Source organism: Equus asinus, chromosome 10 (assembly GCF_041296235.1).
Source record: "Equus asinus isolate D_3611 breed Donkey chromosome 10, EquAss-T2T_v2, whole genome shotgun sequence".
Lineage (NCBI taxonomy): Eukaryota > Metazoa > Chordata > Mammalia > Perissodactyla > Equidae > Equus > Equus asinus.
In genome coordinates, this window is record NC_091799.1 from 80,185,207 (window position 1) to 80,204,051 (window position 18,845).

Genomic DNA, 18,845 nt, shown 5'->3' on the forward strand with positions numbered 1-18,845 from the left:
CTGTTGAGTTTGGACAGAGAGTTTAAAGGGCAAAGGATATTACATAATCCAAGAGTTCAGAGACCGGGCAACAGCTCACACTCAGATGTGAAAGATAATTGTGCATTTGAAAGAACAGCTCTACAGTGAAGTCTCAAATCTTTCCCACCTGGAACAGCTGCTCAACAAAGTCTTCAGGGCAGATTCGGAGAATCCAGAACACCCAGAAAGGTTTAGTCGCACTAAATTTGAGTTCTGTGCAAGATTACTAGAAAAAGGGAAAATGTCAGAACAATACCAGTAAGACACTCTTCCTCAATCAACCAGCTGTCTGAGGAAAGCAGGCTAGTGAAGTAGTTAAGCCCACAGGCTTTCGAGTCAGAAGTGAGTTTAAATTAACATCTCACTATCTGTATGACCTCAAGTAGGATGCTTTGCCTTAGTTCACTCATCTATGAAATGGTAACGTCAGTACCTTCTTGGTAGGGCTGTTACAATTAAATAAAATAAAGAAATAAAGGGCTTAGCACAGTGCCCGACAGAGAGTAAGTACACAAGAAACATCGATCAATATACTTCTTAAAGACAAAAAAGCAATGGAATAAACGTATTTGCATTTCACTCATAATTGGAAATAGCTGTAGGCAAACTTCTACTCATAAAGTCACCAGGTTCTTTCAATTAAACGTCCCTCAAATTTGCCCTCTCCTGCACATTGCCAAATGCCTCATGTTAGTGAAACTTAGTGATTAAAAGCAAGAGTTCTGGAATCATACTACAACACCAGTTCAAATCTTGGTTCTGCCACCTACTAACTGTGTGACAAGTTATTGGACAAGTTATTCAGCCTCTCTGTGCCTCAGTTTCCACATCTGTAAAAAGGGAACAGTAGGAACATATTTCATGGGGTTGCTGTGAGAATTAAACGAGAAGTCCCTTAAAGACCTGAGTACCTGGCACACAATAAATGCTCAAGAAATGTTAGCTACTATTATTCTTACTATTTTTTTTAGATCAGGATTCATCATTTCTCATCTGAATGAACACAACAGTTCATTACTAATTAGTTCCTAACTAATCTAGTTTCTTCCATGTCTGATGGACCTTCCGAGGTGCCCAGTGAGTTAAGTTTCTAAATGTCAACTCTGACACGTTCCTTCCACTCTCAGAACCACTCTTCACCACCTCCCTCTTTCTAGCCTACAATGGAGCCCAGACTCCTTACAGCATGGCAGGGCCCACACGATCTGGTCCCTGACCATCCTCCCCTCCTGTCACTGCCCTCTCTGAGCCTGTGCTCCAGCAATTCCCAATTACTTAAGAGTTTAGAACCACACAGGCAGCTTCACCTAGGCTCCTTCTTTCGCCCCGTCACGTGGAGATCTCCCATCTGAATATATTTAATACTCAGCTGAAGAGTCACTTCCTCTGAGAAGGCTGCCCTCTCTAAACTTAATTAGCTTGCTGCGTGTTGCCACATATTCACCCACACATTTAACAAACACAGAGCACTGTGATTATCTGTCTTTCCCATGAATGAGGCACAGACCATGCCTTTATTCATCCTGATATCTCTAGAACCTAGCACAAGGCCTGGCATATAGTTAACAAGCAAACTTCGGTTGCCTAGATGAGTCCTGCAAAGTTCTGCAGAAGTGGGAAGACTGCACTGGATATTTCCTGAGTTCCTCTGGATATGGACACAGGGGCACCCCAGTGATATGCAGAAAACAAAATTAACACACATAAAAACTGCCTTTGTGACATGCTCCTGGCTGCCACTCACTTGACAATGGGATCCGAAAGCTGGAGGCCTTCCAGGCTTAGATTCTGCAACTTGGAGCACTGAGACAGAATGCCATGGAGGGTAGACACATCGATGACTGAGTTCGACAGGTCCATGTGCTGTACACGAAAAGGGCTGAACACAGAAGAGAAGAAAAGGGGCTCCATAAGGCAGCTCAAACAAGGACATCCAGATCACACCCAACCCCTTCCCATCTCCAAAGGAGCAGCCAATCACAAACAAGACACTAAATACACATTTCAAGTATCAGCTACAGTTTCGGTCATAAAACAAATTGCTACCAGCTAATTCCCATCCTCATTCCTTTTAAAATTCAAAAGTACTTTTGCTAAGTCAAGATGTTGCTGCCCATATAGGCCCACTCACAAATTAATCATTGGGCAGCACGAGAATGAGCTGGGTGTGGGTGACAAGGAGATCATGCCTATGATGACACCCATGGAGGGTGAGTGGATAAATGGCTGTGGCATTTACTAAAACAGGGAAGACAGTGGAAGAGCAAGTTGTGAAGGGTGGTGAGTTTATTGTTAGATATGCTAATATTGAGGTACACGGAGGAAATTCAAGTGTGGAAGTTTTTAGGTAATTAGAAATAGGAGTTTGAAAGAGAAGGCTGAGCTAGAGATGAGCACTTGAGAGTCCAGGCGTAAAGGTGGGTGTACAGGACACAGCTTGTCCAAGGACAGTGTGTGGATCCAGAAGGAAGGAAGCCAGGGACAGGCCCTGGAGTGAACAAAGGAAAGCCCAATGGGAAGGAGACAGAGGATGAACAGCCTCAGGAGGATTACGACCAGTGAGGGAGGAGTGCCACCATATGACCACAGAGAAAAGGGAAAAAGTACTTGAGTTGGGACACAGGTTTCATCCCTAGCTCTGCTGTCTTTAGCTTATTCTTCTGTTCAGTATCTAGTTATCTAGTTAATCTGCTCAAGTCTGAGACTGCACTAACCATATTGCAAAACTATCAGTAACTGAGGAATGTTTTTTCAAAATATTCTACAAAACAAACAAAGGGCATTTTTTCAAGTTGCCAATTTGTCCACAATAGGATCGGAAACCCAGAGCTACGAAGTCTGAAAAGACTTCTCACACTTTTCTCTTTAGGCAGTGGGGAAATAGCTAGGCTGCCTGCGTGTGCTGGTGGGTGCTCCACTCAGCTCCTGCCTCATGGGAGGTCAGGTCGCCCATCTGCTGAGGACCCCACTTCAGATGCTAAATGCGCATCCCTCACCCTGGGAAGAGCCTGACAGTAACCCCGAGTTAAAGTGGGAATAGCATCACTGAAACCTGTGCCATGTTTCAACACAAAGGCCACACAGCAAAATATGCAATTAACATCCCACACTGCACAGATGACCTGTCACGGGCCGTAAGGCTGGGCAGAGAAAAAAAGTTTTGATCTGTTTTCCACCTCAAGATTTAGAAACAGTCTTCTCCGGGGATTTTTTTCCTTTTTACCTGAAATGTTCAACTAATGGTTGGTCTATAAAGGATCGTGGGCAGCGGAAGGCAACCACCCCTCGGGACAGCAACCGGCCAATTGCATCTGGATGCAGGTTTCTACCTGTGAGGTCTAAGGTCTGCCACAGAGACTCATCGAACCTGGAAAAGAAGAGGGCTCGATTTGATCGGTCGCGGGCACTGGATACTGGAGATCCTCGACACCGCTAGTAACAAGGAGGACATGGCCACTAACCCGCCTTGAAGCAAATCCCGAAGGAATCTTTAAGCTAACTATACAGTTAGCTATGATATTTTTAAGGCACTATTGAATATTTCTTGGTCATATCATGGATAAGCTTCCATCTTCCTCTTTATTTTTATTTTCAAATTAGATAGTTCAACGCTATTATTTGCAATGATCCAGAACCAGATATAAAATTCCAGCATTCAATTTAATTTGACGACTTTAAAAATGATGGTTGAAATTACTTAAGTGATTATTGACTAGGTATGTTTCAAATGGCCTAAATAAACCCAGTTGGCATTTTTGTTAAGCATGAACAGGTTAGCACAATTACCCTAAATAACATGTAAATATAACTAAAAGAAAGAAAATTAGCTTTACTTTATTGTAAGATAGGGCTATCAGACATCCACTAGGAAAAAGAAGTCAGAGTTCAGCTGTTTTACAATATTCTTTAAGCTTGAAAAATATATATATACATGCACAGAACTATGCATATATATATGTGAAAGGAAAAGGGAAAAATATTACTTAGATTTTGGATAGTGTTTCTAAAGCAAAAAGAAGGTACCAAATGTACTGAACAGTACAATAAAGGAGCTTTAACATCCATAGCTTAGTTCAACTGAGCAGAAAAGAAACCATGAGATCAAGCACATGAAGGGATATTTCATTTAATTATTTAATTTTTTTTAAAAGATTGGCACCTGAGGGGCTGGCCCCGTGGCCAAGTGATTAAGTTCGCGTGCTCCGCTGCAGGCGGCCCAGTGTTTTGTTGGTTCGAATCCTGGGTGCGGACATGGCACTGCTCATCAAGCCATGCTGAGGCAGCATCCCACATGCCACAACTAGAAGGACCCACAACGAAGAATATACAACTATGTACTGGAGGGCTTTGGGGAGAAAAAGGAAAAAAATAAAAATCTTAAAAAAAAAAAAGATTGACACCTGAGCTAACAACCGTTGCCAATCTTTTGTTTTCTCTGTTTTTTTCTTTCCAAATTCCCACAGTACATAGTTATATATTTGTTTTAGTTGTGGGTCCTTCTAGTTGTGGCACGTGGGACGCTGCCTCAGTGTGGCCTGATGAGCGGTGCCATGTCCGCGCCCAGGATCCGAACCAGCGAAATCCTGGGCCGCCGCAGCAGAGTGGGTGAACTTAACCACTCAGCCACGGGGCCAGCCCCTGAAGGAGTATTTTAAATGCCTCCTAGAATTTTATTTTTTAATACTGCTTAAAGTAAGCAGGCCACTGGCTAGGGCTTTGAACTAATTCTGCATAAAGAAATTGTCATTCTGTGATTTGACCTCTATTATTAAGAAGGCAGGACCGCAGTGCCTGGCACATAAGGAGCACTTAAATGCCAGTTATCACTTTTATGAGAACTGAGATGAAGATTAACAGACTCTGCATGGAAAGGACAGCTGGTAAAAAAAAAAAATCAAAATGGGGTCACTTGGGTGGGGACAAGTGAAACTCAACCAGCCCGGCTCAGTATTCCAGGTAGCAGACCTCCTTGTGGCTTTTCTAAGCAAAGAGCCTGCTCCTGTAAACACCAAGGGCATCGTATTTCCAGCCCCCTCCCCCCACTCCACCCCAAGGGAGAGGAAGGGGCTCCCGCTCTCTCACAGTGAGAGCCCCAGATGTGTGGAGGAGAAGAGAGAAAAAGCCTTTAAGCACAAAGCAAAGGATGGCCAGGGGCTGGATGGGGACTAGGGGAGGGGGAGGCGGTGGTGGAAAAAAGGTCAAACTGAAACAAAGCCTTTTTCCTCCCTTGGTTCTGGCCTGTTACTGCCTTCTCAGCTCACCAAGTCTTTCTATGTGCAGCTCACTGTCCACACCTGAAAAGTGTTGCATCCAAACTAACAAAAACACCCACAACTCTTGGCTGCCATGTGCTGAACACTTCCACGAGCCAGGCACTGCATGGGCATCTTTATGTTTTATCCTCATCCTCCAAACTGCCTTGTCCTGAAGGTAGCACGATCCCCACCTTAGACAGGGGGAGAGGCTCAGAAGTGTCAAGGGCCTCACTCAGGTCACACAGAGCCTGAGTGGCAGAGGCTGGGTTTCCACTCAGCTCTAATGCCAGAGCCCTGCGTTCTCTCTCCCCACTGCACTCACTACCCAGCCCACCGGTGTGAGGAACGGCTGCGCCTTCATGCACCCCTAGAACTCCCTTCACTCTGTACACTGCCTGGCCCCGACTCAGCATCCAACCAACGTGGGCTAAACCGAACACAGGGAAAAGGGGTTTCAGAGATGGGGTAAATTTACATCTCCAGGAGACTCTCCCCTTCCACTGTGAAATGAAGACACCGATTAATAAAAATATGAAGATACTTAAGTTTGCTTTGTTTTTCTTGGTTTTTAGTTTCACCAGATCCAAATGAATAAGTTAATAACCCTCCTTTTCTCTTCCTCTCCCATATGTATCAAAAGGGGTGAAGAATACTTACGCTAGGTGATACCACCTCTTACAAACACTGGAGACTTTTAGGAGTTCTGGGAGGCAGAGGCAGGAAAAGATTCCTAAGAGCAGCTCATCTGGAAGGGAGTCCCAGGAAACACCTTCAAGAAAAACAAAAAAAATGTGTTTTTCCATCACCCTTCTCTTAGCCTATCAAGTCTAATGAGTCTTTTTATGCACGTAAAAGATACACGACATGCAGCGTAAAATGGGAATTTAATGCTAATCGAATTACTCATTGTCACAACTGTTTTTTTTCTGTTCACTCCTTCTACGTACCCTGAAGTAAGCACCACTTTCTCAGCAAAGGAGAAAAGAAAAAACCAAGACTATTTTTCATAACATTCTTCCCTTCGGTGCCCACCAGCCCATCTGAGGCAAGGACTGTATTAATGGTGGTACAGAGCAAGTCCCCACCCGTCTCCAGAATCACACAACATCATCTAAGATACCATGATGCTTTGGGTCACTAAGGAATGCCTCATTTCTCTCTTAAGTGGATTCAGTGGTGGATTTCTCAGGTCGTGACCTTATTTAAAAGGCAAATAAACCTTCCTCCCTCTTCTTCCACACTTACAGAAAGCACAGACAAGTCAATTTACCTGAAAGAGCACTATCAAAAGGTGCTCTTGTTTATTAATTCAACAAAGAAATTCAACACATATACTTACTGAGCACCTGCTATGGTGCCCAGTATCGTCTTAAGTGTTGGGGAAAGAGCAGTCAATGAGACAGACAAAATACTTTACCTTAGAGAGCTTACATTCTAGAGGGTGGGAACAGACAATCACACGTTAAAAAAAAAGTACATGATATGTTGAAATTGATTAGTGCTATGCAGCAAAATTAAGCAGGGGAAAGGGGATGATGGGGGCGTGGGGCAGGTGTTCAAAGGCTGAACATAGCGGTCAGGGGAGGCCTGACTGAGACGGCAATCACGGAGCAAAGGCTTGAACAAGGTGAGCCCTGTGAGTACCTTGGGTGTGTTCAGGTGCTGGGAACAGCATGTCTGCTTTGAGGAACAGCAAAGAGGCCGGCGTAAAAGAACAGAATGAGCAAGGCGGTGTGAGGTAGAAGATGAGGTCAGAGAGGCCGGGTCAGGTGGGGCTTTCCACCCCACGATGAGGCCTTCGGCTTTGCCTCTGAATGTGCTGAGGAGCCACTAGAGGGTCTGAGCACAGGAATGACAGCGTCTCATGTAAGTTTTAAAAGGATCACTCTGGTTGCTGTGATCTGAATAAACTGGAAGGAGAAAAAGGTAGATGCAGGAAGACCACTTTTGTTAGTCTTATAAAAGCAATCTCTAAATAGCTATTCAACAAGCATTAAACTCTTACATATGAACGTAGAGAATAACACACAAGATCAGGAGAATATAACAACGGCCAAGAAGCAAACAAGTATGCACTGAAGAAATGCGGAGAGTGGTTGGATGAGTTCAACAGCCTGCCTTCCCAGTCTCTACCTCCAGATCTCCTACGTGGATCCTAGGGCCATCCTTTTCCTCCCACAATGGTTAATTCATGTGTCAACGTGAAGGATCAAGGGGTGCCCAGATATTTGCTTAAACACTTTTCTGGGTGTATTTGTGAGGGGGTTTGTGGATGAGATTAACATCTGAATCAGCAGATTGAGAAAAGCACAGGGCCTTCCCCAATGTAGGTGGGCCTCATCCAGTCAGAGGTCCGATTTGAACAAAAGGCTAATTAAGGGAGAAGTGGCTTGCTCTGTCGCTGAGCCGGGATGCGGGTCTCCTCCTGCCTTCAGACTCAGACTGGAACCCACCATCGCCTCTCCTGGACCCCAGGCCTTAGAACTGCAGACCTTGGAACTTTTCAGCCTCCATAACTGTGTGAGCCAATTCCTTATAACAAATCTCCATATATCTCCTATTTGTTCTGTCTCTGGAGAACACTAATACAACTCCTGCCCCCATTTAAAAGGTGCCAGGACACTGCACCAGGCTCTGTGGGGACCATGAGGGAGAATAGCATCGAGGAGAGCGATAAACATCTCAGTTGGGGCCTCTGGGGAGTATTCCTGGGCAATCTTTCTAAAACAATTATGCCCTTCCCTCAATTAGAACCCTTCAATGGTGTCCCCCCAAACATTTAGCCTCAAGTCTAGTCTACATAGCATGAAGTTCAAACCTTTCATGTCAGGGCCCAACTCATATTTTTCTAGGTTCATTATCTAAAAATAGGTTCCAACCATCTGGAGCTACTTGTAATTCTTAGAATGAGTTGTTCCCCACATCTCAGTGCCTCTGTACATGCTATGCTCTCCCCAACTGCTATTAATTTAAAATCAAGTTGCTATTAAAGCCCCAACTCCTATGGAAGGCCTCCCAGGACACCACCAAGAACAGGGCACTTTTTTTTCTTTTTAACCACAACTTTTTATTTACTTACTCATCTGTCTAGGCTCTCACTAGGCTAAGAGTTCTTGAGAACAAGAACTCCATTTTTTAAAAAATCTTCGTATTTCCAAGAACTAGCACAATGTCTGATACATTCACCCATCCATATATTTAATGAACATATACTATAGGCTGAGGTCTGTTCTAGGTTCTATGGATACAAAGATGAATGAGGTACATCCTGCTTAGAGTTGGAGAGACACAGACAAACAGGAAACTCAAAGTGTCATGACAGGCTGCAATAGGGTTCAGGGTGCTGTCCTGTGTAGCATATGGGGCTGGAGCAGTGATCAGGGCAGACTTCCTAGAGGAAGCAGCTTCTATTGAACAATGAGTTGGAGATATGCAATTGCTCAATTCATGCCTGCCCCTCTCTCTCTAGAGGACAAAATTAAAGGACTGAGGCTCTGAAACCTATGGTTAGAGGGATGAAGGTGCATCATCCACAGTGACCCTGGACCCCGACCTGGGGAGGCAGCTGGAGATTACCCCAAGGCTCCTCAGTCTGGCAACAACCCTCCGCCTGGGCCACGAAGCTCCTCCAAGGTCAGCATGGACAGAGGATGGAGGTTCTCAAACCGGGCTCCTGCTCTGCTCCTCAAATTGGAAAAAAGTTGATGGAGAGGCTCTTAAGTTTTTCTTCCATTAATTCTTAACTCTCTGACCTCTGCTGCCTCCTGCATATGTAGATCAGATTCTAGCATTTGATTTGGCAAAAAGTTACACTGAGTTATTTCAAGTCTAATACACTGAGATTTTACTATGATCTGCAAGGACCATCCTGATACCAGGTGCCTGGCCTCCCCAACAGGTGTGAGAAGCACTGGACTGAGGAAGAAGCAGGCTCTCACTGGAGTTCGGCTATGCTGCCCTCAAGCCTGTGAACAGTGGGCAAGTTACTTCATCCCTCTGAGGCTTGGTTTCTTCATCTGTAGTAATGGGAATACAGATTTACCTTGCAAAGTCATTTACTGTGAAGATTAAATAATGTATGAGAAAAGATTAAGTGAGTCAAATTTTCCTTTTTCTTTCTCGCCTCTATTCTTCTCCTTTCCCCATTAAATCTGCACATTGCTTTATGAGGCAGATAGCAACCCCAAACCACAGATAGGTTGGACCTGCGCAGGCCTCAATGACTTATTCTTAATAGTGGCCATCCTGGCGGACGTAGGGTGGTGTCTTGCTGTGGTTTTTATTTGCACTTCCCTGGTGATGGGTGGTGTTGAACATCTTTTCATGTGCTTGCTGTCCATTTGTATATCTTCTTTGGAGGATTGTCTGTTCAGGTCCTTTGCCCATCTTTAGATCTACTTCATTTTTTAAAAATGCTAATAGTACTGATATAACATAGTTAAGACCCTTTTGATGGACATTTACATTCTTTTCGATTTTTCTCTATTACCAACAGTGGTGCTGTAAATATCCTTCTATAAGCTTTCTTGTACACGTGTGAATGTTTCTTTATACATTTATATCACACTAGCATGTATTTATATCACACTGATGATGTATTTTAAAGGAAATCATCTGTTTGATACCTATAAATAACTAAAAAATAGAATTGGGCTCAAAAAAAAAAAAAAAAAAACTGCCACTTACTGAAAGCCCTAAAAAGTGTGAGGCATTTATTAAAGTACACTGACTCTAATCTTTGCAGCAACCATAAGTAGCATTATTCCATTTTATAGGTGAGGAAACTTGTCTCTGTGGGGTTAAAGGTGAGATCAACCATTAGGTGGCAGAGCCGAGAGGGAAATGTGAGTCTGTTCTGTTTCTAAACCCCATGCCCCCAGGTGAAGGTGCAAAGCCATAAGAGGTGGATGTCTGAAAGCTGGCCAGGTGGCAGACGGTACTGCAGGTGGGGGTACAGTAAGGGGATGGGATGGCACTGTTGGCGTACGGGGAATGAAGCTGAAGACAAAAACCCAGGGCACAATGTCCTCTGTCAGTCCACGAATAGTCTTTGAGGTGGGGGCAGAAGATGCAACTAGGACAAAAGGGACGAGGTCACACAACTAGTAAGTGGTAGAGTGGGAATTCAAACCCAGGTCTGATACCAAACTGTGCCCTCTTTCTACCCTAGGATGCTCTAAGATTCTACGGTTCTGAGTACTTGATGGTCTACAAGTTTAAACAAGGTGAGAATTAACCTGACTTGTGATGGAAAAAGAAATCAATCCACGCTAGGGAGGGAGAGGTGGAGGGGAGGGGGGGGTAACACAAAGATGCTGAGAGCTATCGATGGGTTGGCCACCAGATGGAAGGAGCAATTGCCAAGAAAATGCACAGCCTCAGCTAGCAGCCAAGTACCCAGGGCTCCACGCAGCCGACCACAGGACGACACCGATTCGAGAGCCCCTGGGGTACGGGTGGGGGTGTCACAGCAGAAAATTGGCTGCTGTCCCAGCAGGTGGGGCAGAAGTCTGTCTTCATATAGCTGCTCTAGTGGCTGGTATCCAGGCTTATGATACGCTCAATCTAATTTTACTTGCCATATTTAATTCTCAAAACATCAACCATCTGTTTCCTGGATTCTTGACTACACCGCTGCCTGGTCTGCTTGCCCAGAGCGGATGGAAAGTCCGGAGCAGGTCTTTCCTCCACTCGCCTCTTCTAAACCCCCCAAGGCTGCATACCAGCCCCACACAGTAAGGGAAGATAATTATTAAGTCCTCCCCTCTAGTCCTTTATTACACGGATAGCAGTTAAACATACTGTGGAGCCATGAAAGGTGAAAACTTGCCAGATTCACAAACCTGCTAGTCATCACCCTCAGCCAGCACCATTTCCACTTATTCCTTAGTTACAAACCCAGCTGTCCACTTCTGTAACTTCAGCACTGCCCAGGCCTCTTAAACTCCTCTGGAGAGTGGCTTGTTGAAGAGTTTTCTATGCATTAGATCTCTGCAGTATAGAGAACTCATCTTACTTGACATATTTATTTCTTAGAACATCACCTACACTCAGATTCAGATTCAAACTCCAAAGTAATCTTAATCATAAGCAAAATTTTGACTCCACATTGCGCCTCTCTCTGAGCACAAATGAACCAATTACCCTTGAAGGAGAAGCAGGCAGTGGTGCTCACATCGACTGTTTTTTGTGTGTTTAAGGGCAGGGCCCCACCTCCTGTTTGCTTTTGCTGGCTTGTTTTAAGTAGTAACAACCCATACTTCCTTTCTGGTAGACTACAAACAGATTCTGCTATCTTGGATGAATTTGCCCCCGCTTCCTACAAATCATAAAGAGAAATGACTGGACCATGCTAGCTTTTGGTATTTGGGTTTTTTTTGGCTAGGTGGGCAAAACTGAAAAAAACAAAACACAGCAAAACAAAAACGGGGGTCCTGACGATCCCCTCAGCCCCACAACCCTATATTTCTATGAGGGACTGGCTCAACCCTGGGGTGTGTGAAGAGTAATGAACCAACCATGGAAATTGGGATTTGGAGAATAAGGTACAGCATCTAAGCTCTGTGAGAGCAGACACTTTTGCCTGCCATGTTTACTGCTGCATTCCTAACCTCGAGAATGGTGCTCACTAAATATCTGCTGAATGAATGAATGAAAGGAAGCTACAGGGCAAAGAAAGATGCCTGGGAGGGTCCCATGAAGGCTCTTACAGAGCTGAGCTTTGGCAGCTGCAGGCTGAGATTCACTGCTGTGTCAAGAAATCAATTTTGGGGTTGGCCCAGTGGCACAGCAGTTAAGTTCGTGCGCTCTGCTTTGGTGGCCCTGGGTTCACAGGTTCAGACCCCAGGCACGGACCTAGCACTGCTTATCAAGCCATTCTGTGGCAGGCATCTCACATATAAAAGAGAGAAAGATGAGCACAGATGTTAGCTCAGGGCCAGTCTTCCTCAGCAAAAAGAGGAGGATTGGCGGCAGATGTTAGCTCAGAGCTAATGTTCCTCAAAAAAAAAAAAAAAAAAAGAAATCAATTTCGTTTGACAACCATTGTTTTGAAAGAATGGAATGGAACAGAATAGAAAATATCTTAGTAAGGAAAGATAGAGTTTTGTGAAATTTCTGTTTCAGATACAGACCCAGGATTGCAATGTAAAATATATTTCGTATAGGTTAAAAAAAAAATACTGGAGAAAAATGTTTGCCTAGAGGTATTAAAAAGCAGATTCCCAGGCTCAAGGCAGACTTCTGGGACTGGAATCTGTGGAATTTTGCACTTTGAACAAGTTCCCTTGGGGATATCAGCATACTCTAAACTCCAGAGTCTCCAGTCTGAAAACCATTGTAGGGTCTGGAATTTCAAGCAGTTTAACAGCCATGGAAGAGTGGATCAACAAATTAGTTCAACAGTGTTTTCAAGGCCATCCTCTGTTTATGGGGGGTTGACAGGGGATTGAGATAGGCATTTAATGACCATGAATGAAACACAGCTGTCCTCTTCCTGCCCACTACTGATCTCACTACTGGGCCATTTCCTTCCACACACTCACCCCAAGAGCCAATCAGACCTGTCCTCATACTGGTTGGCCACACAGTTTTTTCTTTTAAAGTGTGTTGATTTCTTTTCTTTTCTTTTTTTTGGTGATGAAGATTGGCCCTGAGCTAACATCTGTTGCCAATCTTCCTCTTTTTGCTTGAGGAAGATTGTCACTGAGCTAACATCTGAGGCAATCTTCCTCTATTTTGTATGTAGGATGCTGCCATGGCACGGCTTGATGAGTGGTGTGTAGGTCTGTGTCTGGGATCCGAACCCACGAACCCAGGGCCGCCAAAGTGGAGCACGTGAACTTAACCACTATGCCACCAGGCCAGCCCCAGCCACATAGTTTTTATCTTCCATAATAAACAGAGAGGAGGATTTAGTCACCAGACGGGAGCCTGGCTTGGGGCCTGCAGAGAGAGACTGCTGAGTGAGGAAGCATGAAAACCTCACAGCCCAGGGCCACTGTCTGCAGATAGCTACATAAAGCATGTGTGGCCTGTTCTACCTTAATTCTGGCAGAGCTGTCAGCCACCTGTCCTGACAACTGCAGACAAAACTCCCTGGAATGATGATCCAGCTACACTGGAGGCCCCAGGCTCCTGGAGGCCCACTGGAAATCCTCTCCACCAGCTGCCCCTCGTGCTGCATCACTGACTCTACCCCCTCTTCCACACCGCCCAGCCGGTGTGCATTGTGTGTAATTCCATGCACATACAAAGGATACTATTAGTTTCCCTCCTCACCTCTCTCTTAGGTGATCACATAAAACTATTTTTTTTCTTTTACTTCAGATACGTATTTTTTGGTTTTTTTTTTTTTTGGAGGAAGATTAGCCCTCAGCTAACTACTGCCAGTCCTCCTCTTTTTGCTGAGGAAGCCTGGCTCTGAGCTAACATCCGTGCCCATCTTCCTCTAGTTTATACGTGGGACGCCTACCACAGCATGGCTGCCAAGCAGTGCCATGTCCGCACCCGGGATCCGAACCAGCGAACCCCGGGCCGCCGAGAAGCGGAACGTGTGAACTTAACCGCTGCGCCACCGGGCCGGCCCCTCAGATACGTATTTTTGAAGTCAATTTTAACAATCCAGACTCATTGATTGGACCCTTTCCAGATCCTCTCTTTTCTCAGAGCCTCCACTGTTGCTAAGTGGAAGAAGGAAGCTTGTCCATGTCCAGTGAGAATCATCTCGGAAGCCTTTCACATCTGGGAAGTTTCAGGTCCCTTTGGCACAAAGGGCTCCCTCCCCTGGCCTCCTACAGCACTCACTGCCTGAATACACCGCTGCTGGCGTATTAGCGGCCATTTTTTGCTGTGAGCTTCTTTTGTGTATCGTCTTTTCTCAACTTCCCGTGCAATTTCCTAGAAGATAGCAACCATCCCTTAATCTTCCGTCTTGTTTCCACAGTGCCTTGCTTAAAAATGTCTTTTTTATTTACATCTGTGTGTGTGAATGTGGAAGGATGCACAGCAATCATACTCCGTGTTAAAAGCTGGATGCACCAGACAAATTAATCAAAATCTGCTTATCTTGTCAGGAAGTATCTTTCACCACACTTGGATGGTCAAGCATCAAATTGCCACTGCTACATTTCAGACACTCAATATAGCAATGACACTAAATTTTGAAGGAAAAAAACTACACTAATAGGGTTAGACTAACAGTATTAAGGACAAAGGATAAAGCAGCCTTCCAATGGACATCCGAAATTTCGTTGACTGCATTAACTGGGTTTCCGGATTGAGTGTTGTGTGCCAGGCAGCCTGCTAAGACGTTACGGGAACTCTCATTTAATCTCCACAGCAGCCCATAAAGTGGGTATTATCACTCCATTTCACAAGGAAACTAAGGCTCAGAGAACCCAAATAACTTCCCAAGGTTGGTAAACAGGAGAACAGACATTCAAAGGCAGATTTCCCTGACTTTACCACAATCCTTTACTGTCTTTCTAATTAATCCAACTCTTGACATAGATTCCCAGAACATAATTTGAAGGTTCTTTTTCCTAATGAAAAGGTCAAAAACCAAAAAACCCAGAGTTTTTTAAAGCAAAGCAAGCAAGCAAGCAAGCAGCCAACCAATCAACCTTTCTGCACAAAAAGCCAGGTGGGAGAATTTAGGAACATACCTATTTACCTTGGCTCTGCAAGACTTCATCTTTAGGTCTTTAATCTCTTTTTCTCCATCACTCACCCAATTTCAGTTTAGACTCTGATCACCTCTTCTAAATTTCAACAGCCTCCTAATTCTGTGGACTCTGTCAGAATCTATCCAGAATCTGACCACTGCCTATCACCACTCTCATACCTCCTAACAAGTCTCTAAACTCCTACCCTCAACCCCCTACATTTTACCCTCAACACAATAGTGTGTCCTTTTCAAAGGTCACATCACAAGTCTTATCAGCATCACCTCTACCTGATCTCCCACTACTCTCCCTTTTGCTCCCTGCACTCTTAGGGAGGATGGCTACCCTGCTGTTCCTTGTACAGGCAGGACATGCTTCTGCCCCAGGGTCTTTGCACTGGCTGTTCCCTCTGCTTGGGGCTCTCTTCTCTAAGATATTTGCGTAGCACATTCCCTCACCTTCTTTATGCCTTTGCTTAAAGCTCACTGTCCGAGTGAGGCTTTCCTTCAATACCGTTTAAAAGTGCAACCCAGGGGCCGGCCTGTTGGTGTAGCAGTTAAATGCGCACATTCTGCTTCTTGGAGGCCCAGGGTTTGCCGGTTAGGATCCTGGGTGTGGACATGGCACTGTTTGGCACACCATGCTGTGGTAGGCGTCCCACATATAAAGTAGAGGAAGATGGGCATGGATGTTAGCTCAGGGCCAGTCTTCCTGAGCAAAAAGAGGAGGATTGGCAGTAGTTAGCTCAGGGCTAATCTTCCTCAAAAAAAAAAAAAGTGCAATCCATCTACCCACCTCAGGACTTCTAATCCCTCTTGGCTTGTTTTATTTTTGTTGTTAGCCACAGCACTTATCACCTTCTAATATACTACCTACCAAATTTATTATGTTTATTGTGTCCTCTCTCGAGAACAGAAGCTCCATGAGCGTAGAAACATTTGTTTTGCTCACTGCAGTATCCTCAGCACCTAGAACACTGCCTAGCACACAGCATGTTGTCAGCAAATATTTGCTGAATTAATGTTTTAAATGACTTACTAGCAAGAAAAACTGGTAATCCCAGGTCAAGGCATTACGTTTACCCTATGACTTTGAGTACTCTTGGGGTTCTGATCCACTCTGGGAGGCACTCGCTCACCTGCTGAGAAGACTGGGAATGGCGAGCTATTAAGAGAGGAATGATACGATGAGTTCTACATTACAGTCAGTCCACTCTCACTCTGGGGGATGGATCTGGAGAGGAGAAGGCTGGGATTATGAGTCCATTCCAATCATTCAGGCAAGAGATGTTCACTGAAAGCTTGAGAAATATTTATGAGACAAGAGGGAAAGATTCAATGATTGGGTGGATGTTGGCGGATGGTGGGAATCTGAGCCACCCTCAGGTTTTTGGGTTGGGTTGGTTTAATCCTGGGAGAAATGGAGACAGGGTATACCAGAAGAATCCCATTTGAGAGTGGACCTGGGGAGGTAAGTCTCCTCCACTTAGTTTAACTTTCATGTTAGCAGTTCTTTGACAAATAACTAAAGTGATTATGGCAAAAAGCTCAACCAGGGCTATAGAGCAGCAGAATATAAACAAAAGGAATCCTACAAGAAGATCATGGCCTATGTTCCCATTTATCAGTGGCACTGAGCTAACTTTTGAGCAGATAGGTTCCCTTCTAAGAAAAAAGGCAGGAATGTCTTCTCATGGCTTAAAAGTCAATTATGCATTACAAAATGTATACCCACCAAGTTTTCTAAAGACTTCAACGACAATGACCTGTGCCATTTCTTTGGAAAACAGCTTCAGAATTAGGTGATTTTAAAAGGGCCCCACTCTAAAGATCCCTGAACAAATCTCTATTTTATACAACAAAATAGTTCAATCTACCCCTTAGGTGACCTAGAATTTTACCCTCATACCTTACCTGGAAAGTTTTCTCGATTTAGCTTAGGTCTGCGGACGATCACAAAGTCCTTGTCATTCCCTTTGCTCTTCAGCCGTTTTCGTGGGGGGCTGTGCGGGTGACCCAGATTTGAGAGCAGTTCCTGGGGGATGTTCTCACTATCCACCTCCTCCTTCTCCAGAGCAGAGACTCCCATGCCCGACAGCAGTTCACAAGTCTTGCTAGAATCCCATCCCCACGTGAAGCTGGTGGTAACGTTGCTACTCTGGTCGGGAATCTCCTGGAGGTGTTTCCTGCAAAGATGCACAACAGCCAACCCGTTTCTTTCTAAAACACACACGTAAATAATTCCAGGATAGGCCTAAACGGAACTGCAAGTTATGCACTGTAGAAAACTTTTACAGCAGCTAACAGAACTGCATTTTTTACGTGATAATGGCGAGTTCCCAAGAATGAAAGAGAAAATAACCAAAATCGAAAAGGCTCTTTGATTTATGATCGTGCACAAAGCCTCAAGAATTTCCTAGGGTGGAGGGAAGAGAGAAGGAAAGAGGGAGGGCAATCATACACTGATTGAAAGCAGGAAAGCCCGATAAGGGAAGCCAAACAAACCCGCACGCTGATAACTACACTAAAGCTTCCCTCCATCCACGCTTTCCCAAAGAAGCAGCTAAGCAACCATTCACATTATAGCATTAGTAACAATATTAGCAAGTAGCAATATTCGCGGCCTAAATGAATTAAGACGGTCCATTCATCTTCTGCCCCTTTTTGCAATCGGTTTACCTGTGCATGGCGTCCACAGATTCGGGAGTTTTAAATGCGTGCATTAATTGCAGAGCTGCCCGCCTCTCGGATTCCCGCTTTGGCGCGCGGCAGCTCACAGCGTGCTGCTCGGGCCTCCAGCGCCAAGACCCGCGAACTCTAGCAACGTTTCATCCCCACCGCGCGCGCAGGGCTCTTCTGCCCGCTCTCCTCCGCAGCCGCCGCCTGCGGCCCCGCTGTCTCCTGGGAACTGTAGTTTCTGCCCTGCCCCATAGTCGGGCTGGCTCGCCGCTACTTCCTTCCTTTGCAACTTCGCCCGCCCTCGAGATACCCACAACCCCCCGCGGCTGCGGGGCTGGAAGGCCCACGGAGTAGGCGGGGAAGCGGAAGTGGGCGGCGCTCCGGCTGACTGAGAAATGTCAGCCGCTTGACCGGGAAGGGTTTTCCTTTCCCAGGAACCCGCAGGCCTTCTGGTGACAGTCACCGCCGTCACCTGGTAGCGTGGGTCCCGGACACGGGACGGCTGTGGCACACGCGGAGTTTCCCGGTCTTTCCAGACGCTGTCTGGCGAGATCGCGCGGTGAGCCAGAGGAGGAGAGCGTGAGGCACTTGGTGTCTGGGGCCGAGCGCGGTGGACATAGAGAGGACCCTGGAGACCCCAGGCGGCCGCCGCCGCGGGCCCGCGTCCCCGGAACCTGAGTGGAGGCGGTAGCCCGGCCCACCCGCCAGGTGAGAGGCTGCGGGCCGGGGGCGTTCCCCTGTTTTTCCCCTCTGCCTCCCCCGCCGAGGAGAGGGCGGCCCTAAGGACCGGTGTGTGGACAGGATCCTTTGCTCACCTATAAAATAGGCGCTGAGACGACGACGCCCGTCTCCCAGGCTTGGAGGGAGGGGCGGACAAGATAACGCGTGGGAGAGCGTTTCGTAGACGGTACCGCGGTTCGATCGAGAGGCTGTGGTTTGGTTTTAGGGGAGCAGGAAACCACAGTGCATCCCTGTGCAGTGGGCGAGAGCTACGCGTCCTTCCCCTGGCAGCCTTGAGCGGTCTCAGAAGTGCTAGCGTGGGAACAAATCAGGTGACTGTTTGCACAGGGCTTTACCAGGCAACGCTGGGAGCCACCCGCAAAGCCATTCGGCTGCTCTCGCTCAACCGGTTGCGTCTGGTTGCGTCGCCGCCGTCGAGCCAGCTGCTTTCAGCCTGTCTCCGCGGAGACGAGTCGGGGGGCGCTTAGAGTAGGGAGCGTGCCACA

General features: G+C 46.0%; 2 protein-coding genes across 6 annotated transcripts in view; one reads left to right on the plus strand and one right to left on the minus strand.

Annotated features, from left to right (window-relative positions):
- SKP2 (S-phase kinase associated protein 2) overlaps positions 1 to 18,566 on the minus strand; it is a 30,700-nt gene extending 12,134 nt beyond the window's left edge. The window contains exons 1-6 of one of the 3 annotated variants that reach the window (XM_014831176.3): positions 17,620 to 17,998; positions 16,855 to 17,126; positions 5,934 to 6,045; positions 3,245 to 3,388; positions 1,766 to 1,900; positions 149 to 247 (exon numbers count right to left, since the gene is read on the minus strand). In XM_014831176.3, coding sequence (XP_014686662.3) covers positions 149 to 247; positions 1,766 to 1,900; positions 3,245 to 3,388; positions 5,934 to 6,045; positions 16,855 to 17,126; positions 17,620 to 17,663 — 806 coding nt within the window. In that variant the 5' untranslated portion in view covers positions 17,664 to 17,998. Of the gene's footprint in view, positions 1 to 148; positions 248 to 1,765; positions 1,901 to 3,244; positions 3,389 to 5,933; positions 6,046 to 16,854; positions 17,127 to 17,619; positions 17,999 to 18,434 lie in introns of those variants that run through there. The other 2 variants (XM_070519762.1, XM_014831177.3) reach the window with 2 other exon arrangements.
- LMBRD2 (LMBR1 domain containing 2) overlaps positions 18,188 to 18,845 on the plus strand; it is a 49,488-nt gene continuing 48,830 nt past the window's right edge. For all 3 annotated transcript variants that reach the window (XM_014831174.3, XM_014831175.3, XM_044779419.2), the window contains exon 1: positions 18,188 to 18,327. The gene's annotated coding sequence lies outside the window, so the exon portion shown is untranslated. The remainder of the gene's footprint in view (positions 18,328 to 18,845) is intronic.